This window comes from Drosophila yakuba, chromosome 2R (assembly GCF_016746365.2).
Source record: "Drosophila yakuba strain Tai18E2 chromosome 2R, Prin_Dyak_Tai18E2_2.1, whole genome shotgun sequence".
In the NCBI taxonomy this organism is placed as follows: domain Eukaryota; kingdom Metazoa; phylum Arthropoda; class Insecta; order Diptera; family Drosophilidae; genus Drosophila; species Drosophila yakuba.
The window spans coordinates 21,983,802-22,007,879 of NC_052528.2; the positions used below are offsets into that span (position 1 = coordinate 21,983,802).

General features: G+C 46.3%; 2 protein-coding genes and 1 long non-coding RNA gene across 3 annotated transcripts in view; 1 reads left to right on the forward strand and 2 right to left on the reverse strand.

Moving 5' to 3' along the window:
• The first annotated feature begins 429 nt into the window (after positions 1–429).
• The window catches only part of LOC6531836 (probable G-protein coupled receptor 158), a 48,293-nt gene continuing 24,644 nt past the window's right edge, over positions 430–24,078 (forward strand). Inside the window, exons 1-3 of the mRNA XM_015196084.3 lie at positions 430–678; positions 12,342–14,155; positions 23,571–23,878. Of these exons, the coding sequence (XP_015051570.1) occupies positions 12,663–14,155; positions 23,571–23,878 (1,801 nt within the window). The 5' untranslated portion in view covers positions 430–678; positions 12,342–12,662. The remainder of the gene's footprint in view (positions 679–12,341; positions 14,156–23,570; positions 23,879–24,078) is intronic.
• LOC120320995 lies at positions 7,091–8,032 on the reverse strand. Its single transcript, XR_005560537.2, has 2 exons — positions 7,547–8,032; positions 7,091–7,475 (listed from the first exon to the last, which is right to left on the reverse strand). It is a non-coding gene; the product is annotated as an uncharacterized LOC120320995 (long non-coding RNA).
• On the reverse strand, positions 14,460–15,194 carry LOC6531829 (S-phase kinase-associated protein 1). The gene has a single exon (XM_002092580.4). It carries the CDS (start codon positions 15,098–15,100, stop codon positions 14,582–14,584), a length of 519 nt encoding a protein of 172 aa, XP_002092616.1. The 5' UTR covers positions 15,101–15,194; the 3' UTR covers positions 14,460–14,581.

A 24,078-nucleotide genomic window follows, 5' to 3' on the forward strand; every position in this document is an offset into this window, starting at 1 on the left:
TCTCAATTTGTTTGCCTTAAGTGTATATAATATATTACTCTGTTTTACAAACTACTATTTTTAATAACATTTAATGACTAATTTGAGTTCAGCGGAGTTGCATGCAACAGTTTACGGTGCGGTGCCAAAGTCTGGCTTATCAGAAGCGAAGTCGCCGCTTCCAGTCTAATCAGAAACATCGCTGGAAAGCTCTCGCCAGAGAGCGAGCGAGATTGAGAGAGAGAGAGAGAGCGGGTACTAACCTGCCTCAATCTCCAAGGTGGCACGGCTTTCACTTTCTCCGGCGCTCAGCTGCTGCTGGTCCACAGACCCACAATCAACGGCTCGGGTCGCCAGCGCTCGGATTAACCGTTCGTTTCGGGGCGTGGTGAGTTCGCGAGCGAACGAAGCCGACTTTAAGGCTGGAGTTCCGATGTGGCGCGGTGCTTGGCAGTTCGCTCTGAAGCGCGTCGCGGCGTGGTTGTGCATGCATCGTGGGGTTCCAGGAGGTACTTTCAGAACTATCCCGATTCCAACGAACCAAGATCGCGTGTTTGGTGAAGTGATCCCAGTGGTTTAAGACAAGTCTGCGACAAGGGCAGCGACAGTTTTGTGATTGAAAAAAGCAGTGGGCGTTGAAAGCCAATTAATTCAAATCCATCCATTAATAAACTTAACGCGGAGTACCCATTTTGAAAGGTATGTAGGCACAAGGAAACATGAATATAAAGCAAGTTCATTTCATCCACACTAGTGTAAGCCTCATATAAATCCAGCAAAGTCAACGACAACTGTGGCTTAACCACAAAGTACTGTGCCTTCCTGCCAAGCAAATGAAAACTGTGAAAACCAATTGGTTATCTGTGCCTTTGGCCTGATCCTCTGACTGCTTCTGTGCGAGAGTTGTTGTCCACTGGGCGTATACGTAATGCCATTGTTCGGACAACAGCTTACGCAAATCGCATTCAGTGCGACTCAAATGTACACCTGCATCTGTGCGCATTCATGGGGCAGTTGAGTACTTAAATACCCGTACATACGTTGTGGAACCATCGGCTGCTGCTGAACCAAGCCAGCAAAAAGTGCATAAAAATGTAGTACCCCCCTTTCCCCCCCACACTCGATGACAGCGGAGGCCAGCGGATTCGAAGGACGCACAGGAGTGCTGCCCAAGCGAAAGTAAATAATAAATTTCATTATCTTCCGCTCGGAGATTATTTTCAGACTGCAAATACAGCAATACAGCGCCGAGTGGGTGCAGAGCACACCTAGAGGCCTCTGCCAGTCAATTAATTAGGCGGAGGCCAGGATGGCTCCTGTCCTGTCCATATGGAGCCATCCGGGTGGAAGGCACACCGAAATCACGCATACGCCCTGTGTGCGCTGTCCTGCCGCACTGACTTTCACTCGGAACTTCACCTTTATTTTCGGCCAATTAATTAAACTCCTTTGTTTGGTTCGAAAATTCGGCGTACCAATTAACTCGGCGCCATTTAGCCAAATGAAGAAATTATGCTTCTTTGATGTCAGCACATTTCCTTGGCAAAGTGCGAGTGCCAGAATTCGGGGTTTCGAACGACTTATTATGCGCTTCATTCACGTTAATTGCCATCCTCAAATCCCGAGCTTCTGTTCCAAGTTCGAGTCATTGTTTTAATTTGGGCATTTACCTGCACGCTCTTAGCCGGTGTTTACTTTCACTTTACCCCAACTCATCCGCCCAGTAATACTTTACTTTGCATACAAATGGGCCAACTGGGCGCTTCTGCTTTATGAATGCAAATTTGCCCAGCCTCCTGCTGATGCCTGCAGTTCGCCATTGACCCATGCTGCGAAGGCTGGAAGGATTCGAGGATGGCAGGATTGCAGGATGGGAGGATGCGAGGAGGCTGTGGTGTCACTGTCAGCTTCAGTTACTTATTTGCATACAGTCGGAGAAATGTGCAGGCAAAGAGTTCTGAACACTGAACACGGGTTGGACAACTTTTCGAGTGGAAAAGACATGGGCAAATAGTGGAAATTTAAGTTTCTGGTTCATGCCCTTGCTGCACACATAACTATTGTCGCTTAAGCTTACATAATAGTTTCATTATGTCCCCGAAAGGCCATTGATAATGTTTCTAAAATATAATAATTGTATTTTCTCTTCTGATTCAAAGTGTTTCCTTTGTTGGAAATGTATTTCCCACTTTCTCCGAGTGTTTCATTGTCAACAAAAGCAGCACAATACCGAAAAAGCTGCGAATAGCTACAAAACTCGGAAAAAAGCGGCAGATACTAACACCCAACGTTCTACGTTGGCAGCTGCTTTGCCTTCCACTTACTCGGCGTTTACTTTGCAAAGTCCTTTTTTTTTAAAGGCTCTTCTAAAATTCAACAGATATTCCTGGCGCGGACTTGGCCACCACGGATTTGGGGCAAACAACAAAGTAAAGCCGTAGAAAGCTACACGTGTTTGGGCTCAAATTTCATTGAGATTCGCGCTTAAGCAGATCTGATTTTCACTTCCTAAGGACCTCCTGTGGTTTCCACATTTATCCACATTGGTCAATCGCTGACTGGACTTGCATAATGTGCGAGACATCTACTTAATCCGCCTTTCGGAAATTTAATTACGTAGGCGGCATGTTTGCATTTATTCACTTGTGTGTACATTGAAAACAGCCTTTAAAGTGGATTTAACATTTCGACAGCGTAGCTGCTGTTCGCTCAGTGTATTTGGGCAGTCTGTGGACGTGTGTTTCATTTAATTATTATTTTGACTAAGACCTTAATGCATTTGACCATTTACACAAGCCTCGTAAATGTAATTAAAATCAAGAGATAATGCCATATTCGGGTGCCTCGACTATCAGATACTCGTTACTCTGCAGGTGGGAGCTTCATCTTAACATTTTAGAAATTATAGTTCCCGAGTTTGACTCGATAGTATACCCTTTTACTCTATAATTATCAATAACATATACATAAAATATAGGATAAGAATGGAAATGGCTAAAGTATTCTGGGGACTTAAGCCCTATTTTCCCACAACTTTAGGGACTGAACTTCAGAGTGTGTGAGCTTCAAACTTGTGTCTTTCCAAAGCCTTGGCAAATCGGCTTAAATCGGATTTACTGTGGCAAGTTATTAATTATGTACGGGGCATGAGTTCGAGCATTCCCTAATTCCGCTCGAAGGATGCCTCCTTTTGCTCAAAAAGAAAAGAGAAGAGCAGCCAGCGCATTTGCAACTTGGTTGCATACTTTTGAGCGCTGTAGTTCTTTGCAACAAACTTCCAGTGAAATACCTTGGTATTTGAGTTGGTCAGTGGACATGCAACCAATTAACTTGGGACAACTGTGTTCACAGCTCATTTCGCAAAGCCCCATGGGCAATCAATCTAATTGAACGAGCGAAGAGCAGGCGGACCAATTAAAAAGGCCACGAAAATGGGTGGAAAGTTGATCCTTTAGTGGGCACCGCTTGACACGCCCCATTGTTTAACAATTTAGATGTTTTTTTTTGTCCACCCAGTCCACCGACTCGGCCGCAAAATCACGTTAAATTAGTTATGATTGTGGCGTGTTAAGCGTTAATTAAACTCGCCTCGTTTGCGGTGCGGCCAAAGCAAATCAATTATTTAGGCTATTTGAAATGCAGGCTTTGTCCAGATTGACGGGCTGCTAAAGTCACGCCCTCGCACACCCACTCATTAATGGGTATAGATGGGCCCGATCTGCCCGATTGCACTCCTTTGAGCAGCAATTAGGGGTCAGCAAGGTAAGAGGTTATTTACTCTCCAGCTTTGATTAAGTGCCCTCGGTCAAATTCTCGTTTATGGGTTTTGTCTTGCAGATGGCAGTGAAATATCGTATGCTACGTTTATACGCACAATTTGTAAGCCAAAAGTTAGTATTTAATACTCAACGTCCTTCACTGTCAACTCGATTCTAGTACCAAAAGGATATTTGAGTGCTAGACTCCTCCACTGGGAACACTCCTTTGGCGGTCAGTGTAACTCAGTAAGAAACGAATGACAGAATAATTGCCATCGAATGCCAAAGTTGAGTTACAATCTAGGCTACTAGCTCTCTTTTGCTGCCAGTCCATTCTGCGACATTTCCCCGCTCTTTCTGCAGATGATTTGTGCCTTTCCCTCAGCACTTTTCTGTTCCATTATTTTTTTGTTTTAGCCCAAGGCAGCAGGTGCTTTGAGCCGAGGTTTCTTTGCCTGTCTGTGATTGAGGCGCTTGCAAATGGCAACAATTGCGGCAGTTCTCTAAATAACAAATGGCCAAAAGCGGAGAAGGCGGAGATGGCGGAGGTTGGTGGCAGGTTTTATGGCCCGCCTCCCTGGACGCTTTCCCTGCAACTTGTTTGGCCAAGTGTCGTTTCCAAGTTTTCCCCTAGTTTCCCTCTAGTTTTCCCTCTACTTCACGTTCTGGTTGAGCGGTAAGGCCTGCCTGCCCGGTTGTCCTGTAAAAGTGAATTATGGCGACAGTTGTCAGCGGAACTTTTAAGCTGCCTGCGAAGAGACAAAGGCAAGGATGCGTCTGCAATCAACTGGGGAGATGGAGTTTGGCATTGCGAAACTTCTGCCACCACGGGCATCGTATCATTTGTCAGACTTGCAACTTCCAACCCCCCACCCCTCACGACAATTGAAGCTACGACTTGAGCAACAGTCAAGTGTCAAGGTTGCCGGCTGAATGTTGAAAGCCCAATGCAGACTTTGGGGCAAGGACACGCTCGCGAAAATGGTCCCCTTAAATTGTCATCTGTGTGTGACCCGCACAGCCCAACAGCCTGACTTTTCTCCTCGTTCGTCCTGGTCCAAAGGACAATGCCACGGAGGCTGGTGGCGCGGAGTAAAGACAAGCATTTCACCGTCACTTGACTGACAAGTCGTGCGTGTGGGCGTGGCTGCTGCCCCATTTGCCCCCAACATTCACCCCATTTTCGCTCGGTTATTTCAGCACACACGGTCCTCTGGCGACAGAATGGGCATGCTGCGTATGCGTTCGCCAGAGGATGTTATGCGAGCAATGAAGTGAAACTATTGGGTAGGGGAAAAACATATGAAAACAGATATGCCCAGGATGGAAAAATGATATTTCCGATAATGAGCGAACCGAAGAGCACACATCAAGCGTAATAACAAAGAATGCTGAATAATAATACGAAAAGCAAATGTGCAACGACATGGCACAGAAAATCAACATTAAGCGAATTTAGCTAGAACTGATACATTTTTGCAAGTGAACATAATTGTCAAACGATCCACATGCTCAACTCAAAATGCGCCAAGTTTGTGTAAAATCAGAATATAGATACCTTCTTACCTCCAAGAGAAACCTTCAAGTAGAATCCAGAAGAGGAGCTCCTAAAACGCCTTCTTTCAGACCTGGCCATATGTGTGTGCTTGTGCTCTAGTACTAACACACACACAGGTACACATAGGCACACACACACTTAGGCTGGCGTTGTAAGGATACGAGTATCCTTTCGCCGTGCGGCCTGTATTATTTAATGACGCCATTGTCGTCAGCCCAGCACGGTGTGTTCTGGGCCAAGTTGATGCGTTGATTGCCGGCTCACTTGTTCGTCGCTTTTATTAATTTACGAGCTGCGATAAAGGCGAAACCAAATGAAAATGACCCTTGGCGGCGGGGTGGTGCCTTCGATCGAGATAGAAGTGCATAAACCGAGAGTTATGTAACAGATGGAGATACATGGCCATTCACGGATTCGCACGGAGGAGTGTGGCATCCACCTGCTTGTTACCCCGGCACGTGTGCGTCAGTCCGCCCACGCCTTTCACTTTTTCGCTCTTTCGCTCTTTCAACCAGACAGGCGCTGTACGGTGAAGGTCCTTGGAAATTGATTGACACGGACAGGAAATTAAACCAGGTTTGCCTGTTGTCTGCTGTACGGCAACTCGGCTTTAAGTTTGTGCATTTTCGGCGCACCAAATCGTTCAAATACTGGTGAAACGGATAGCTGGCAATCCGACCGACGACGCAGACCATTAACGAAATTGGATTTGATTATTTATACATGAGCGAGCATTGAGGAGCAACTCTCAGTGATCGGCCACAAAAAGAACGATGTCATAAATCACATTACACAGCACAACAAAGCACAAAAAATACAAAGAGCAGGCGGCGGGCACTCAGCCAGTTTCCGAGTAAGAGGAAGTGTTATTGATGAGCATTTAACATTTGTTATTTCCGCAGACTGGCTTTAAACTTTTCGCCGGGCTGGCGTCATCCGGGTATCTTTACGATGCGAATACCCCGCTTATTTCCACTCTGCTCGATAATTTAGTTAATAGTTTTAGTGCGATTCAGATTTTGGCAACGCCAGCGATTCTCCACTCGGCCCATCGATGGAGATTCGCTTGGGGAGCTGGGGCAAATGGGATTTCGGGAATCTCCGCTTGACGAGGCCTGATGCTGATGATTTGCCTTTCTGACTGGTCTGTTTGGTCAATAAAAGGGCAACGTCATGTTTTATATTGGCTCTCATGCTGTCGAGGCCCATAAATTAGGGCAAATTCCATTTGACTGAGCTTTGTGCCTTGCCTTGACTTTGCCTCTTTCACTACTTACTTTTTATTTATTTTATATTTATACTTTATGCGCTCTTTATTTTTTCAGTCGATTCGAAGTCCTTGCGGCAATTTATGGCCACACACTTTGTCCATTAGGAAGCCGCTTAAAGGGCAAACTTTCAAGGCAAAGCCAGTCCATTAACAATGGAAATAAGTTAAAGCCGCGTTCCACATGGCGTATGCGTAATTTGCCATTTCCTTTGCATTGCTTTCCACAGCTGGCTAGACAAAGTCTGGCCGCTGAATTTATTGACCTGCCACTGTGGCAAGGTCAACTGCGTTCGTTTTCCAATATTGAGCCATGAATTAGTGGCCAAAACTTTTGACTTCTATCAACAATTTGCTGCTACTGTTTACAGAGATTAATTTCTGACCAACAGCAACTCGTTGCATAATTTTGAATATTTTAAATTCGTTATTTTAATGAGAGTGATTTGCGAAAAGCCAATTAACTTAAGCCCCCTAAAGGGTTGTGTTCATATTCAAAATACGTCTCGCAAAAATCAAAACACATAATTAGCATAATCCCCGCTTAATTCGGTACAAGATAAGTTTTATATTTTGAATGTCACCCAAAAGGACACTGTATGGGAACTCTAAAGTATAGCAATTTTCGAACTGGGAACTCTAAAGTTAATGTTTTGGCAATTCGGATTTCGTGTGGGCGTGTGCAAAGTTTGGTTTACATTGCCTGAGCACATAATTCCGGTTATAAATTTCCCTGGAAATAAATACTTTCTCCGATTCGCAGGTGTATTCTCTTTCCCTGTAAGCCGGGATTAGGACAACAGCTCCATTTTGTTGGGGAGTGTTTACCAGTGCCAGCTACGACTGCTACGAATATATCCTTTGTGCCTCCATGGCCCCCAGCAACTGGAGCACGTCTGAGTTCCGTGGAAGTCTGTTACCGGGCAATTTATGCCCGCACGTATAAATAGAATTGATTTTGCCTAAGCATCGCGTATATTTTACCTGTGCAGGTGATTTAATGTCTGGCGACATAATCTGCCATTTGGCACTCGCTACCCAGCCATCACGTACGTGGGCTGGCATCCTTATCGTCGTGTCTTAAAGCTGCGTGCAAATCCGAATTCATTTTCCCGGGATTCCATTATGTGAGCTGGGCCTGGATAAACAAAGGGGAGCACATACACACACAGCCTCCTCCTCCACTCACGAGTGTTTCTCGGCAGAGGAAAACAATTATGCTCGAATATCACTGGCACACGAATTGCTGTTCCGCAGACTTGGCAGTCTGTTCCGAATCTGATTAAACCGAAATTAATCCCAGAGGCCTGCAAACTATTGTACGATTTACCGGGCTTTGATGCCGAGTTAATATGGAGATATGATTGCTGGCACTTGCAGGAGGTCTCAACTACCTGCTCGGAATTTCTAAGCCAACTCTCTCGATGCAAATGTATTTAACCAGCAAAATGGTAAAATGGGTTAGTAAACAAGTTGCAAACTCTTGGCAACTTTTTTAGCAAGTACTCGAGCTTATCAAACAGCAAACTTTAGCCCACATAACCTTTTGGGAAGCAGAAGACCGAACAAATTCGCCTAATTCAAAAACATATGTAGGTGTTTGCAGGGAATATTCGCAGCTGAAGAGTACACAAAACAACATCAAATAAATAAATAAATACTTCCGGATTTAGCTGGAACAAACCTCCGGTTGTGTCCACAAATAGAAGCTAATGAAGGAAGCATTTCACCGCCCAACGAGAAAAACAGCAACAAAATAGGGAAAAAAAAACAAGAGTTGCTTGTGCAATTTTTATTTTCATAAATTCTCAAAGCATGTTTGCCATCTCATAAAAACGCAGCGCACACGGCATTTTCCACCCCGATTTTTCCAGCTCGCAGGAAAAGCCGAGGAAGCCAGGGCCCAAGTGGCTCATAATCTCAGCAATTTGCCAGCGTTTTATGTGATTTTTGTAGCTACTCGTAGTACTTGCTAGTGGCTCCACCGATCCCCACATCCCAGATGAGCTCGACTGTGGGTAGCGCGTGGAAGTGGGTTTACTGCATCATTTGTATGCAAATTGGCATAACACATCGAATGTTGCCACAAAGTTGCATGTGTGTTGCAAGCGCTGAACTTATAATCCATCTCTTTGTCCGGAGTGCATTTATCAGCTTCTAATCAAAATCAATTAGATTGCATGCCATATCATTTGGATGCGATGCCAGCCAGACAGACCCCTTCTCATCCTGACTGCTCCTCGTTGATTGGCAACCCGCCAGGCAGCCAGAAAAATTATCCAATTTAAAAGTCAAATGTCATTTTTTCGTATTCCTGGCACGCTGCTTCATGTTTGTCGCTGTGTTTTCGTTTGTTTTCTTTTTTTTTTATTTTGACGCCATTGCCGACACATAATGTGAATTACCTAACAAAGGTGGTCCTGCTGATGAGTTGACGACGGGCATGAAGCGGAGCAGAGGGCGCCATTTCCATTACGGCCTCCGGAATACCCTTTCCAAAGGATGCGGATACTATCAGCAGAGGGTTGCTTTCTGTCCTGGCAGCAGGACTCCTTTGGAGCTTACAGAAATGCAAGCTATTCCTTAAAGATGTTATTGTTTCTTGATAAAAGTTTTTAGCTTCATAATATCCTTTATTTCTCTTCGATCTTTTTGTATACAAAAGTCACTTTTTGTATACAAAAGTGATGGTTGAAATGTCTCTTTATGTTTAAAAAGTACTCAAAAGGGTATTCCCACTTCGAGGAAGCGAATCCTTGCGTTGCTGGAATCTTCTTTTGACGGGTTTTGCTTCCGCTTCCGCTTCTTTTGCTATTTTGGCAAAAGACATTTCATTCTTTCTTTGCCAACGACAGAAAAATTACCCGAATTTCATTTAACGCTCCAACTTTGTCACCGGCAGCAACAAGGACACTCGCACACACACTTCCTTGCTGTTTTGCCCATGCAAAGCGAATGCGTTGAGTTTGTTAATGTGTTTGCATAAATTTGCAGGAGTGCAAAGGAGCAAAAGAGAGGAGGTTGTGTTTAGCTCCTGAGTGAATGGTTATGGCAAACCTGAGCAACAACAAGGACATGTCGAAAGGTTTAGTTTTGGGGCCACACAGAAAGAAATCACAGGTGCACTAAAGTTGTAAGAAAAAGTGAAGTTTAGCTAAAGTAGACTGTGTATGCGGAGCTACTTTAACTTTTAACTTTAAAATAACTTTATAAATGATACAGAAAGGAAACATTACACAGAGTAAACAATAAATCATAGCTTTCTTGGTTGAGTTCACACTGGAATGATATTTGATCTCCCTTCTACACGGAGGCTGCCTTTTCGCCCGGACAATCCAATTCCTTTGGAGTCGACTGGGCAAAGGACTCGCCGTGGGCATTAATCAGACTAAGCGCCCTCGTGCTCCCAGATGCAACTGCTCTTTGCCAGAAATTGGATTGTTAGTTTTGAAACAGTCGGGTCCACGTGTGGAGGTCATGTTACCAGAGTCACCAGCCACTCACCTGTGACGAGGGCTGGCTCCTGGAAAAGTGGGAGCTCAGCTGTCAACGGGTTCACAGCTGCCCGCATGCTGAGTTGGAGCTGGGTTGTTGGGTTGTTGGTCTGTTGGGTTGTTGGGTTGCTGGGTGTCACGGGTTAAGTGCATGAGAGTGTCACCATTAACCCCCTGCAGTCCACTGTACGCTTTTCGTATTCCGCCCGTTTGCCGTAATGCATTAGCCCTGTCCAACCAAAACCCGTAACCGGTATCAAACAGAGGGACTATATAGCCATTCCCCCGGAGACTCCATTTCCTGTTGGCGGACAGCAAAGCCCCTGGCGAAAGAGCTCGACTTAGATGTCCTTTTCTGCTTGGACTTCCGTTTGACTTGCTGTGGCCTTTATGAATAATTGAAGCCACCATCCTCACGCCCTCACACTCTCACATCCTCACACTCCAAGGAGCGCGGAGAACGTCAATTGTTTATTTATTGTTCGATTGGAATGGTCCCTGCACTGCCAAACCGCGACACTTGCAAATGCAAAATTCATGGTCTCTTTCATAGCTTTTGTCACAAAACTCACAAACCATGTTTATGCGAGGATAAAGCAGCAAATAAAAATGAAACTTGCTTGCTGCACTGTTAGAAATATGTATGTAGATAGAAACTAAAGCTCATATGTCACAGCCATCTTAAAGCCTCCTGAGTGTTCCGAATCTCAAGCAAATATTTATCCACATCCGAGCTTAAGCAATTAGATAAAAATCAGTACAAACTAAAGCTTAAAAGCCTTCCATAAACTGTACCCAAATCCGAACTAATCGTACATAGTGGCGCATGATCCCGGGCTCAAAAGTGGAAGTCACACCTCCATGTGGTCGGAGTGGCAATTACTCTTGCTGCTCTGCCATTATGTCCTCATCCACAGCTCACCCTGTATACTATATACAGGACACAGGATACAGGATACTGGCTCCTGGTTCCTGGATCCTTCCCTCACATCTCCACGCTCGCTCGGCCCAACTTCTAGTCCATTGTGTTTGTTGTGTGTCTGTTGACGTTTGGTCTCGCCTCTGAGAAATTTTTATGGCTCATAAAATTCGAAATTAGAACTGCTGCTGCTTCCTGTGTCTGGTGTCTGAAATATATAGTATTCTTGTGTTCCTGTACAGGAAATGTGTGCCTTCTTCATTGCGTAGTATGAAATCGTAATGCTCTGTTAACCGCCTTTTGAGTGCACAGAAATCTGGAGCCGGCAAGTGGATTTCAGTGGATTTTCCTTTCAGAATTAGTATTACATTTAAATGGCGTATAATTTGTTAGCGCCATAATATTTATGCGAGCTGTGGCCGTTCACTTTTATTTATGTTCACTTGGCTGCCTTTTTTCCGCGTTTTTCCGCAGAATTTTCCCCAGTTGACAATCAAGCGCACTTCTTGCGAATCGCGTTTAATTTGCGTGCTAGAGGCACTCGGCTGCCACAATGCGGCGGCCACGCGGCGTATGCGCAATTTACGCGTTCTCTTGCTCAACGACTCTCGGGAAAACAATCATATAGTTGTGTTGTTTTTCCGCCGCCTAGATGCGGAAATTTTTAATTGCCGACTTAAAGCAAATTTGAGAGCACAACTTGTTGTTGTTTGTTGATGTTGTTGGCCCAGTTGCCTTTGTAGCCAACAATCCGGTCGGGCAGTACGATTACGCTAACTCGCTGCTCTGAATTTTGGAATAATGTGCGCGACCTTCAGTTCTGTTGAAGGGAAAGTACGCAACACAGAAATAACATTATTCAAAGAAAACATTTTTCTTGCTCTCGCAAAACGTAAAAGCAGCAAAGGGCACAAAGAAATGGAAAAAAAATTCATGGGGGGAGGGGTAAAATAAATAAAAGACCATGGCGAAATTCATTTCCCAGGAGGATATCTCAGATTTTTAATAAGAATCCGCGGCTCACACGGTAGAATAAATATACTCTAACTATTGACTCTGAGTACTCTGTAGTTTAAGCTCTGTAGAGCTAGTTAATAATTCAAGCATTATTTCAAACAGTTTAAAGCGTCTAAAAATCGAGCTGATATATTTGAATAATTAATTCGTTTGAATGGTTAAGTGAGCAAATACTATTTAAATATTTGATTTGAATAGTGTGCACAAGAGCTTTGATGTTTCTATTGATTTTTTGTCTACACTTTTTTGGTTGCTGTAATTTTGCGAACTCATTCCATCGAGCTCATCATCATTCATCGTATTCCTGAATGTCGGGGGCTAATCACTGGATTTTCTCCTTCCGTTTCAGCGTTTCCCCGGAAAAGCGAGCAACGAGGAAAGCGAGTGGGTGGAGCGGGGAAATGGGCGCCAGCGCCCTGACCATCCGCCCAAATCAGTGGCGGCACCGGGGGCACGGTGCGGATGCGTGATGTACTCGTCCTGGCCTTTGACAACTGAAAATGGCAAAAGGTAGCTGAGCAGCAGCCAAAGCAGCAGCAGTCCTGGCAAATCGATAACCGCAACACACAAAGTGCTGATCAGCCAATCAAGGCGAGCGCAACTAAGCGATATAGGGGTGCACTCGCACTCAAAGCGTCCCTAAAAAAGAAACAGAGCCCCGAGCCCCAGGATGCGGATGCGGATGCGGATGTGGATGCGGATGCCGCAGGCTGTGCAGCTGCTGTTTGCGATGGGCTTGTGGGCGATGCAAGGTCACGCGCAGTTGGATTCACAGCCAGAGGCTGCCGTTGGAACAGTCATTGGTGCAGCAGGAGCAGGAGCAGGAGCACTAGGAGCAGCGGGTCCTGGATCCCCAACGCCACGGAACCGCATCAAGGCGGAAGCCGGTGCCCTGATGACGGGCGACAGCTTCAACATTCGCCACGGGCGCTCTCGGTCGCATTTCCTCCATGCCAGCACAAACAACAGTAGCAGCGGCATTGGGAGTGGCGTTGGTGGTGCTGGTGGTGGTGGTGGTGGTGGTGGCATTGGGACCACCCGCCTGCTCCTGATCCCGCCCACACAGCTGCCGGGTGTGGGCGGGACCTCCCCGGCTCCCGTCACGCACAAAATCCGCAAATTGCACAAGAAGAAAATCAACGAGAGCATACGCAAAAGTGTGGACAAAAGTCTGGGCCTCCGCCATCCGCCAAAGAACCACCGCAGCTTGGCCGAGGCCGAGCATCTGCAGGGTCGTCCCACCAGCGAGGATACCGAGGACACCGAGGACACGGCTCTCAACGAGGTCATGCAGCTGGCGGATGAGATTGAGCTGGAGAGCTCATTCGTTACGGCGGCCCCAACAGGTGATCCGGATATTGGTGTCAAACAGGCGCGCCAATTTGTGCGTGATGAGGCCAATTACCAGGAGGACGATGAAGACACTATCGACGACGAAGAGCTCGATGAGGATGAGGCTCCTCCGTCCACCACCACCACCAGCACCACCACCAAGCCGAAAATCGCCAGTACCCGCCTGCTGCCGGTGAATGGCACTTGGCAGCGCATGGGCACCATAACGCGGGACTCCCCCTTGGAATCGGATTACGACGCAAATGCCCAGGACAACGCGGATGAGGAGGAGGAGGAAGAGGGTCAGCCATTTGGCAAGCTGCTGCCGCTCAACGAAAGCCTCAGCACCACCGAGTGGATGGACGATGCGGCGCAGCGGGAACCGGAGGCGGAGGCCAGATCCCAGGCGGCCAGCATGGAGGTCAAGCAGATCAGCTTCGACAGCGACAGCGATGGCGATGGCGATGGCGACTCTGATTCCGATTCCGAGGCCGGACTGGATACCTCCGAGGTCACCATGGATGATGGCTATCCGCCGGATGTGCAAATCGATGACAAGACCAAGCAGCTGGTCATTGGCGATGTGGAGGAGGACAGCGGCGACAACATGGAGTCCAACCAGATAACCGCCGACGTGATCAACGCCCGGGACAGCAAGATCGATCTGGTGTCCAAGTTCCTGCAGTACATCGAGCAGCAGCACCTGATGGGCTCCAACTGCGTGGCTGGCACCTCGCTCAATCTCGGCGAGGGCGTGGTCGACCGGTATGCCCAGGACAGGTTCCGGGTGGAGGCCGAGGTGGCCGTCAATCGCGCCAATATGCTGACCAGGTGAGTGGACGTCACGGACAAAGTTTTGCCAGTTCCTCTGCCCACATCATATTCATGGCAAACTTTTCCAATCGAAAGTTTTCGGCCAGACGGTTGGCGAATGCAAGTGGCAATGGGAATGGGAATGGAAATGGGAATGGATTTCGCACTACACAGTGGTGGCCAAGAAAGTAGTGTTCTTTCCCTGAAGGTCACTTGGGGGTCGAGATACATATGCAGGGTAATTTAAATAGAAACTAGAATACTTTGATATTAGCTAAGTTCAGGATCCTAGAAATCTTGGTAAAATGAAAAACAATCCCAATGCGGAATACCCGATTATATTTCTAATATTGCTTATCAGTTCAAAATGTCTGAGTACCATACTAATCCGGATACCAGCCCTGAAGCCTTCGAGAAAGTTATTAAGCCATATTCACTCCTAATTTATATGTCGCCATACACTGTGGACGTGGTCTCGTCCTCCTCCTCCGGAACTTCCGTCGCCACGGGCAGCAAATCCTCCTCGGAGGGCGAGAAGTCGTTGGTTATGTGGAAGGTCTGGCGAATCTCCTCCGCCGTGTGGCCCTTAATCATGTTGGCCACCGTCATGCAGGCGGCGTTCAGCAGATTCCGCATGTCCAGGTAGTTGGCCGCCAGGATGAGCTCGAAGAGCGAGCCGTGATCCATGGCCAGGAACTCCGCGTCCCAGGCACTGATCTGCACCATGGGCCTGGCTGCCTCGCCCTCGTTCTCCTCTGCATTATCCTCCGGGTGGTGCTCGGCCCAAGTGAGGACCTTCTTCAGGATCGCCGAGTTCACATTGGGCAGCGGGATGAGTGTGTCGTTCTCCGCCTCCAGTGGACAATCCTCCAGCAGGGTTTTGATGGTGCTCGAGCACTTTGCCGTCTCGATGTCGGTATCAAAAATTTTCCCATCGGAGGACTGCAATTTGATGACTGGCATGGTCCTATTTCCCCCTCCCAAAAAAAGGGTGTTCCTTTACAGTTATACAGCACAACTTTTTGATAAAATCGAAAAGTGTCAATTTGACAGTTAAAAATTAAAAAATTAAATAAAATAGATTTGTAGTGCCAGCAAAATTGGTGATTCCATCATATTTGAACAAATGTCCATGGAATAAGGTTAGCATCTATTAATCATTATTTATTTGAAAGTAAGGTGCAAAATCGATTAGTTACACAATTTTAATTTCATTACATATTTATTGTGGTGCAAGTAGTAGTTGATTGCCATTTAAAATTGTGTTTACCATGTTCTACACAATAGACATGTCAATCGAAGTGCAATTTATTGCCGTTTGTTATAACAGAAAAATATGAAATATTTAAAGCCCACTTTGGAAACGGAAATAAAAACAAAACTAGGGATTTGGGGTCCATTTTCCATTTGCCATTTTCCATTCAACATCGCTCATTGCTCGGGGTTCAATTTTCAGCAGATACTCGCCATTTTCTGCTCATCAAGATTGGCCCGTGTCCTTTGTCAACAAGGAGCATAATGTGCTTTTCTTGTTGCCTGTGGCTCTCGCTCTCGTTTGTTGGTCCTAGTTGGCAGAACTAACGTCGCTTTCCCTGCGATTTTCCTGCGATTTTCCTTCGATTTTCCCGTCCGCCTGGCTGCGTGCAATTTTTTGATAAAAGTTCAATTACTTAGCGTGGCAGGCGTGCCGGGCAAAAAGTTTGCGCCATTCTTGTGGCCAAAAGAAAGTCCAGCTGGCGGTGGACATTGATTTACCTGGACGACCAAAACGATGGCAATTCATTTGGTTTTTCTTGGAATTTCCAGCTGTCCAAGCTTTGCAAACTGACCAGGCTGATGTGATGTGTGTGTGTGTGTCCATTCCGCTTCCATCATCGATTTGGCAGTATATCGTGTATCAGGATAACCGCCCCAGTGACAATCCCAAGGACATGCCAGCCTGCCAGCCCAGTTGCCATGTTTTTTGAGCTCTGCTTTTCTTCTGCTGCTCTCCAGCAGCCAGGCACAATAAACACAAAGTTTCATCAGATTTCGCATATCTGGCTATGAAGTCCGAGCACCAAAGTTTCGGACTCCAATGTCCTGTGTGGTGTGTGCTGCGTCCTGTTTTCCAACGTCCAAGTGTCCCAATGTCCCGATGTCCTTGCCTGCATACACGCATCGTATGTGTCAATGCCGATGGGGATGTGCTCCATGCAGACATTAGACCTGGAATTTATGTCCTTCTGTTTTTCTTGAGTGTCTTTGTGGCAAATAGCAATAGAGAAATCAGCAAAAAAGCAAACTTTCTGTGAGCAAAAACGAAGGCAACTTGAGTTCGTGCAACAGGCCATTGGATGATATTGTCCAAGCGTCGATGGTCACCAAATTCCGATGACATAATTTTCCAGCTAAGATGACAACTTTTTGCGCGCTGATTGAGCCGGGAAATCAAGGCCATTTGTTAGCGAAAAACTCATTTGTTAAAAGCCGCAAAGAAGGGAGGACAGGACAACAAGCTGACGAATCCAAGGAACAATTGCCGCTTGTCAATAAAACGCACAAATAAACAATTAACCCAAACGACGAGCAGCTTGACAAATTAAGTGACAGAGGGGAAAGGCCGGAAAAGCAAGGAAAAGCGAGGAAAATGGGAAAAGCGGACAATGTCGTAACTTGGCCTGGGGAGCAATAAAATGTCAAAGTCTCACTGTCAATAAATTAAATTGCAAACGGCCACGGATCTGGCGAGGGATCAACATTATTGCATTTAGTGTCATATGCCAGGCATTTGTTTTCATTATTTGTTCTATTTGTTCAATGGGAAATGTGGCCGCTGGGACTGAACTTCCAGCTCCTTGATTTATCCAGCTTGACTTCCATAAATCTAATGGCATGGCCAGAGATACGGGTTCATAATTTCTGGAGGGGCATGCGGCTAATCAGGATCCGTTTTAATCAGTTTTGCTTGTGTTAACATAATCAAGGGTGGCCGGAAAACTTTTCCCTCGGCCGGAAAAGGGAAATGAAAATGAAAGGGAAAGGGAAAGGGAAAGAAAAGGAGCGAAGGGAAAATGCTACACAGATAGATACTAATTGAAGTTATTGTTTAGTGATACATTGTTATCGCCCCCTGCCAGCGAAGGATCCTGTTTCGTGTTGCCGCTCGCTTTTCGGTTAGGGCATTTCCCGTTCACTTTGTTGCGCAAACAAAAACAAGGATAACATTTAAGGAAAACAACGGCCAAGGTAGAAGGTGAACCGAGGGAGGCGGGAGCGGGGGGGGCGGGCTAAATGGCTGTCAGGAAAAACAATATCAATTCAAGTTGAAATTACGAGCTTCAATTGTTTTCTTGCCTTGGCCACTTTTCGTTAGTTTGCCTTCACGCCGCCAAAGTGCAGACGGCAAACAGAAAGGAAAAGCGACTTCAGCTCCGCACACACGGCACAAAAGCCGAAGAGGGGGGGGAAAAAAGGAAAAGTGTGGCAATGTGGCAGTGTGGCAGTGTGGCAGTGCGGCAATGTGGCGGATGGAATCGGAAAACTTTTAAGTACTTAAATGTGTTGTCGTCGCGCAGAGAGAAGGTGAGAATCGTGCGAAGGACCTGCTGCTTTTTCATGTCCTGAAATTGAGTTTCCGGTTGCCTGTACTCTGCCAACAAAAACCCCCTTTGTTGCTACAACTCTGGTTTTTCCTTTTCGTTTTGCTTTTGCATTGGCTTTGACTTTGGCTTCAGCGACTTCAAGTGTTCAAGTGCACATCTCTCTTATTTGCCAGGCAATGATTTTGTTATTTTCCAGCGGAAGTTCGGCGATAAACTTGGCAAATAATTTATTGCCAAAGTCGTCGCTTGTTTCAACTCGCAATGCCTTTGGAATTCGAGTGCCGTTTGCGTTCAGTTCGTACAACAAATCGAAATTGAAATCTGCATAAGCGATGCAGTTTCCAATTGCCAGCGGCAATAAAACGCGACAGCAGCAAGGACATCCCCACCCCCAAGAGGCGGATCCTGCACGAAGAGTACTTTCCCCCCAAACCCCCCATCCCCACCCCAGAGCCGCGTCATCGTCAACATCCTTCAAAAGTTCTCTTCAAACGGAAGCAAACAAATATCTATGCAAGTCAATGTTCAGGAAACGGTTTCGCACGGAGAAAAATGCATGATGTCCTTGGGGGTTTAAGGATATGAGTTTTATATGCATAACCAATACCTTCTGCATTCATCTTAAATTTTATATTCATATTTGGTATATCCCCATTTCCGTTTATATTTTTGTTATAGTACTAACTAAATAATTTCTCTCTGTGCTGACAACGAGGTCACAGCAAAGCACTTACCACTTGATTTCTCGCAGTGTGCAGGGCTTTGCGACTTTGTGCCGCTTGATTTACTCGACTCGGCTTTTGCCCAGCGGGTGGTGCTAATAACACTGCCTCCTTGCGCCCCAAATCAGCCACGCCCACCGACCTTTGCACCCGCCAGCTTTATTGTTGGCCGCTACAGAATGCAGTTGTCTAGCCCCAAAATGGAAATTGTTTTCATTTTGTGCAAAACAATCCTAATGTGCATTCTTCCCCCGCCGCGCGCCATCCACCGCCTGGAAACCCGCAACTGAAAATGTAGCTGCCACTGACGCGGACATGCATGCCCATGTAGGCCAGCGGCGGCATTTCGAGCATCCTGGATGCGTATGGGTTGGGGCGGTTTCTTTGCAACCTGTGCACCACGGCACCACTGCACCCAGCACCCAGCACCACAGCACCACTTTGCCGCGGCCCTTTTTCCAGCTGGTTTACTCCAGCCCACTCACATCTGGGCTTGACTCGTCGTCGTCTGCTGGCGATGTTGGATGCAAATGGTTCTAGTTCTGCATCTGAATCGGGTTGTGGTGATTCCCCCTTTTGACGCATTTCACAGGTTACAGTGGTGTCTCATTTTACTTACCTTTACTAACCAGGCAAATGACACTACGGCTTTTGAATTCTGTATTTTTGGGCTTTTTAGCACTTAACTTCTTTAGTGATATTAGAAACTTCTTTATGAGCTTGTTTAGCTCTTATTTTCTTTAGTTGTATTATGAAATGCTTTATAAGCTTGTTTAAATAAATGTTCCTTTTATGATTGCATTTTGCCAAAATTTTATTTCATCATTCTATTAGAGCTGCAATAGTTATTTGCCCAACCGCATCACATTCAATTTCAGTTTGCAAAGAGCATTTCGGAATGCCTCTCGTTTGAGTAATTGAATGAAAAGTGTTGAAAGTTTAGTCGCTGAGCGCTGTTTCAGCTCAATTTAGCCCGGGAGTTTAGAGAACGAGGCAGCAGTTCAACTTACGGTAGGTCGTCTGTAAATGTTTCAGCTGTTTCAGCCCCCCTTTTCGGCGGCTTTGCCAAACTACGCCACTGCATCGCTTTGGCGCGCTTTGTGCAACACATGTTGCCATAACTTAACAGCTTAACAAACTTGTCGAGTGTACCCCGAAAACAAGTCCTTCGCCTCGCCGCTTTCAAGTGGCTGGCCCACGCGGCGAATGCGTAACGTTTAAGCCACTGCAGCGCCTTCATTTTTTCCGAGTCTATTTTTGCGCAATAAAAACATTTGAAACGCGCAACTCGGAACTCAGAACGCAGAACGCGGAGCTCAAAGCCCAGAAACCCACAATCCAGAGCCACAGACAGGCGGGCAAAGTTGGTCCTTTTGGTGGAGTATACAAGGACTCATTATGCGCGGCGGCAGGAAATCAGAAAAGGGAACTTTTTGGCCAAAAAATGTTTGGCTGTTTGGCAACTTTGCGCCCTCGCACTTTGCGCCTGCAATAATAATAATCATCGGGCTGGCAAAGTGCGTTGAAAAGAAGTTAGCAAGTTGAAAGCAATTAATGGACTAAATCAAAAAGCATTTTTTCAACAATGGCCCAGAGTTCTGGGGGCCTGCGGATCCTTGGTCCTGTGGCCAGCATAAACATGTCAACAGCAAACATGTCGCCTGTAGGTTCAATTAGCCGCAAGCCAACAAGCCAGAAAGGCAGGAGGAGCAAAGTGCTACAAACTGGGCCAACATGGGGTAACTTTTAATTAATTGAACTCCTTTTCCGGCTTCCTAATTGAACACACGCACTGAACACTGTCATGTCGTGTGAGTTTGGCAGTGATTTTCGTTTCGGGGCTACACTTTTGATCTTTTGTCTTCGATGGCAACTTGCATGACAGCACTTCATGCTAAATTTGACACATAACTCTTTAATTTCTTCACTTATCTTAGCTTGGCACGAGATTTAATATACATACGAGATAGTATCAGTGGAATTCTTACGTAAATTTATCTTAAAGGCAATCCAATTTCCCTCTGTGATGGAAAGCAAAAATTTTCCATAATTTTATAAGCTCTCACAGACATGGAAAGAAAACATAATTCACGGAAGGTAATTAGCACAGACTCATATCTAAATATGTATCTTATCAGTTATGCCGTTGCCTCACCGTTTGATCATTTAATTATGGCCTAATTAAAATTGGCAAGAAGCCTTGACCGTTATGGGCCATTAAAAGCGCACCCGGCAAACAAATGAGGGTGGCCCAGGCGAACTTCAGACGAAAAGGGCGTCGTCTGAGTCATTCAGTCAGTTGGTCATTCAGCCAGTCAGTCAGTCAGTCAGTCAGTCAGGCGGCCAGGCTGCTTTTCTAAGGATGTGCCAAAGTGTCCTGGCTTTGAATAATTAAACCGGAGCAGTTCGCTTTCAATTAAGATGTCGACACGCAGTCGGAGTCGGAAGGCAAAGGATACTAGAGGCTTTGGCTTTGGCTTTAGCTTTGGCCAAAAGGACACGGCCAGCAGCCTGAAGTGCCCTCCAGGACTTTTGGGTGCGTTCGTGTGTCCTTTGCGTCCTTTGCGCCTCCGCAGAGTTCGTGGCCCCAGGTACCGAAACTTGAAATTATATTTCATTTTCCCTGCATAATTAATTTTTTCTTCACACTCTGCAGTAAAGGAATTAAATTTCCTTGTTTACGGCTGGGCAATTCTATTATTTGTACGTGTGCTCGCGTGCTGTTTTGCATTATTTTCGAAATCAATAGAGCCTTGGCATCGACTTGAATCCAAATATGAGCCCACAAAAGCGAAACCGATGGACATGGAAAAGCGGCGGAAAATTCCAACCTCGACATGCAACGGCCTTCCCGCGTAGAATAACAAATAAAAGCGGCTTAAGTGCCGCCAGGCGGCTTTTCCTCTCCACTTCCAAGGCGATTCACGACTCGGCTGACTGGCATCATGTGCTTAACAAATAAGCGAAACAGCCTCTAAGGTACTCAAAATCGCGGTAGTCGGGCATTTTGGCAAGCTGCAAGGAGCAAGGAATAACTTTCTTCCTGGCCAGTGATGGCCAACATATTTTTAATTAAACGTCAGAGCGATCCTGTGCTCGACTTTCGAATGCAGCTGCTGCGTAAGCGTAATTACAACGCAGGTGGGCATTAACAAAAAAAAAAGAAAAGCAACCGCATCATAGGAGGTTGCTACGTGGCTCGTATCCCTTAAGCGCACCTTTAAGCCTGCGACTCAGTTAACCCGCTCCGCTCCAAAAGCGCACACAGACAAAGGCCAAAAGGGAGGAGCACTTTCGAGTACTTACCGAGTTACCTGCTCCTGCTCCTGCATCCCCATGTCCTGGTTCTCACCTCCATCGTCCTGGCCACCGGCACCTGAAGCTTGTTTTGCGCTTGCTTTCACCTCTTTCCCAGCACTCAAGTGCTGAAAAGTGTTTTTAGCACACTTTAGGACACAGTCTCAGTCTCAGGGGGAGGGGTGGAAAAGCCGGAAAACAGGCAACACTGCAACTGTAAGCGTCCCAAACTATTTAAGCATCCCCTGCAACTCAAGTTGTCTGCGGAGAATGTTAATTGGGGAACGAGGACTTGCAGGACTGCACAGTAAACAAATGTGCAAGGATGCATTTGAGATACCAACCTGAATACCAACCAAGTGCACAGAAAAAATTAATATAGTACGAGGAGCATTACAAAAAATTCTAATATTAATAAAGAAATTATAAGCAAACACAGTTTTTAAATCTATGCGCATGTGATGCTGCCACATGCAATGTTTACGGTGAGATATGAGCACTCATTATTGGCCATGTCGGAAGCGTTTATGTGTATGTGTATGTGTGTTTTGGCCATAAATAATGGGAGCCTGGTGGAAAAAAGCTGTCAACTCCATGTCGAGCTACCAGCTAAGTCAGCATTATCACCAGCGAACAATGTCTGCGGCACCATCATCATTAGGCGACTTTTGAGCCCCGCAATGTCCTTGGACACTCGCACATGGATTTGGTTGGGGGTGTTGGTTGGGGGCGCGGATCTGGCTGACAAAATGCCTTTGACATTTACAAATGAGGCCCGCCAGCGAATTAATGAGCCACGCCCAATTAGCAAGTGCGTCACATGCGGGAGTCGCAAGCTCCAGTAGCAGCTCATCCATTGCTTCTGGGCTAATGTATTGGAAAATGGAATTGAAGTCGATGCTGTGACAATTTCTTTGGCAGCACCCGTTTTTTCTGCGCCTCGTCTGCACTGGCAACAATTTAATTAATATTACACAGACAGGCGAAGAGGTGACCTCACCCCCTCCCCACTCAGTTAGCTTCAATGTAATTTTCTCATTTACCCACTTTCGCGGCAGAATGGCTGGCGGGCCAAGGATGCGCGGGAGGACATCCTGCGCCGGGCCGCAGACAATGGAAAGCCAGGAGCGCACTTGAGCACAGTTTGAGGCGGGTTGAATGCGCCTTGAACGCGCCTATACTCGTATAGTTAGTAAGTGTGCACTTGAAACAGCCAGCGGGCCATAACTCAGCCCTAAAACCGCCATCCCTCGCAGCCGGGTTATAAATATAATAAAAATGACGGACCAACAAGAACGAAAGGAAGCCAATTCTGGGGGCTTCCCTCTCCACTGGTTCACTGGTTCACTGGCTCACTGGTCCACTGAGCCACTTTCAAAACTTATTACATTATAATATTCATGCCCTGCCACCCAAAAAGGGGTTTGGCTTAAGACGAGCTACGTGCCCACATGGTTTCGCAACAAATCGGTTAACGACCTCTTGAAAATATTAAGCAACATTTTGAGGGCTTTCTCAAAGGGTCTAAGCAGTTACATAGGTGTATAGTTGTAAAGCAAACCTAAATTATATATACATATAGATAGGCAGAATACTAATGAGGCCAACTTGTCGTATTAGGGAATTAAGGAAACAATGCAAATAGTTTAATTTCCATTTCCGTTTGGCTTCCCTGCCTTGCCAAGGGTATTAGGCATTCGGTACTTGCACTTCCCACACACCGCATGCATTTTGAATGCAATTTCCTGGCTGTGCCATGGCCATAAATTGCAATTTTTTCACTGGCCTGCAACTAATATCCGACGTATGCCTCGCTTGTTGTCTCCGCAGGATCTTCAAGACCACCGGCCGCTCCGTGCAGGAGGATGTCAACCTGCTGCACGCCTCCGTGCTGTCCATGGTGGAGTTCGACGATGATATATTCGCGGCCGGAAATTGCTTCGACTGGAACGAGCATCCCGCGCAGCCGGGCCTCTTCTGCCCCTTCGCCTACCGACTGCCGCCACCGAATCTGGGAGCGGTGTTCGCCAAGGATCTGGCCATGGAGTACCACTATCTGGGCAACACCTCCGAGTGGTTCTTTCTGGCCCGCAAGAATGCCGAGAAGGTGATAGCCCGCAACGAGCAGTATCTCAAGTGTAAGTATTTCGGGCATGTTCCCCATCTGATTTATTTCCCTGATTTATGGGTCAACGCGATAGCAGCGCCTCATAGCACAGGCATACGGCATTGAATGTTTATTTTTGGGAGCCTTAATCTGCGACTTCATTAGTCACCGCCCAGACATCTGGCTGCGAATCCTGTTGGTCCTGCCTAATTGCGTATATTTTACCCGGCT

What these genes read in the sequence shown, in the direction of transcription:
- LOC6531829 (XM_002092580.4), bottom strand. Translation starts at nt 15,100, where the DNA reads ATGCCAGTCATCAAATTGCAGTCCTCCGATGGGAAAATTTTTGATACC.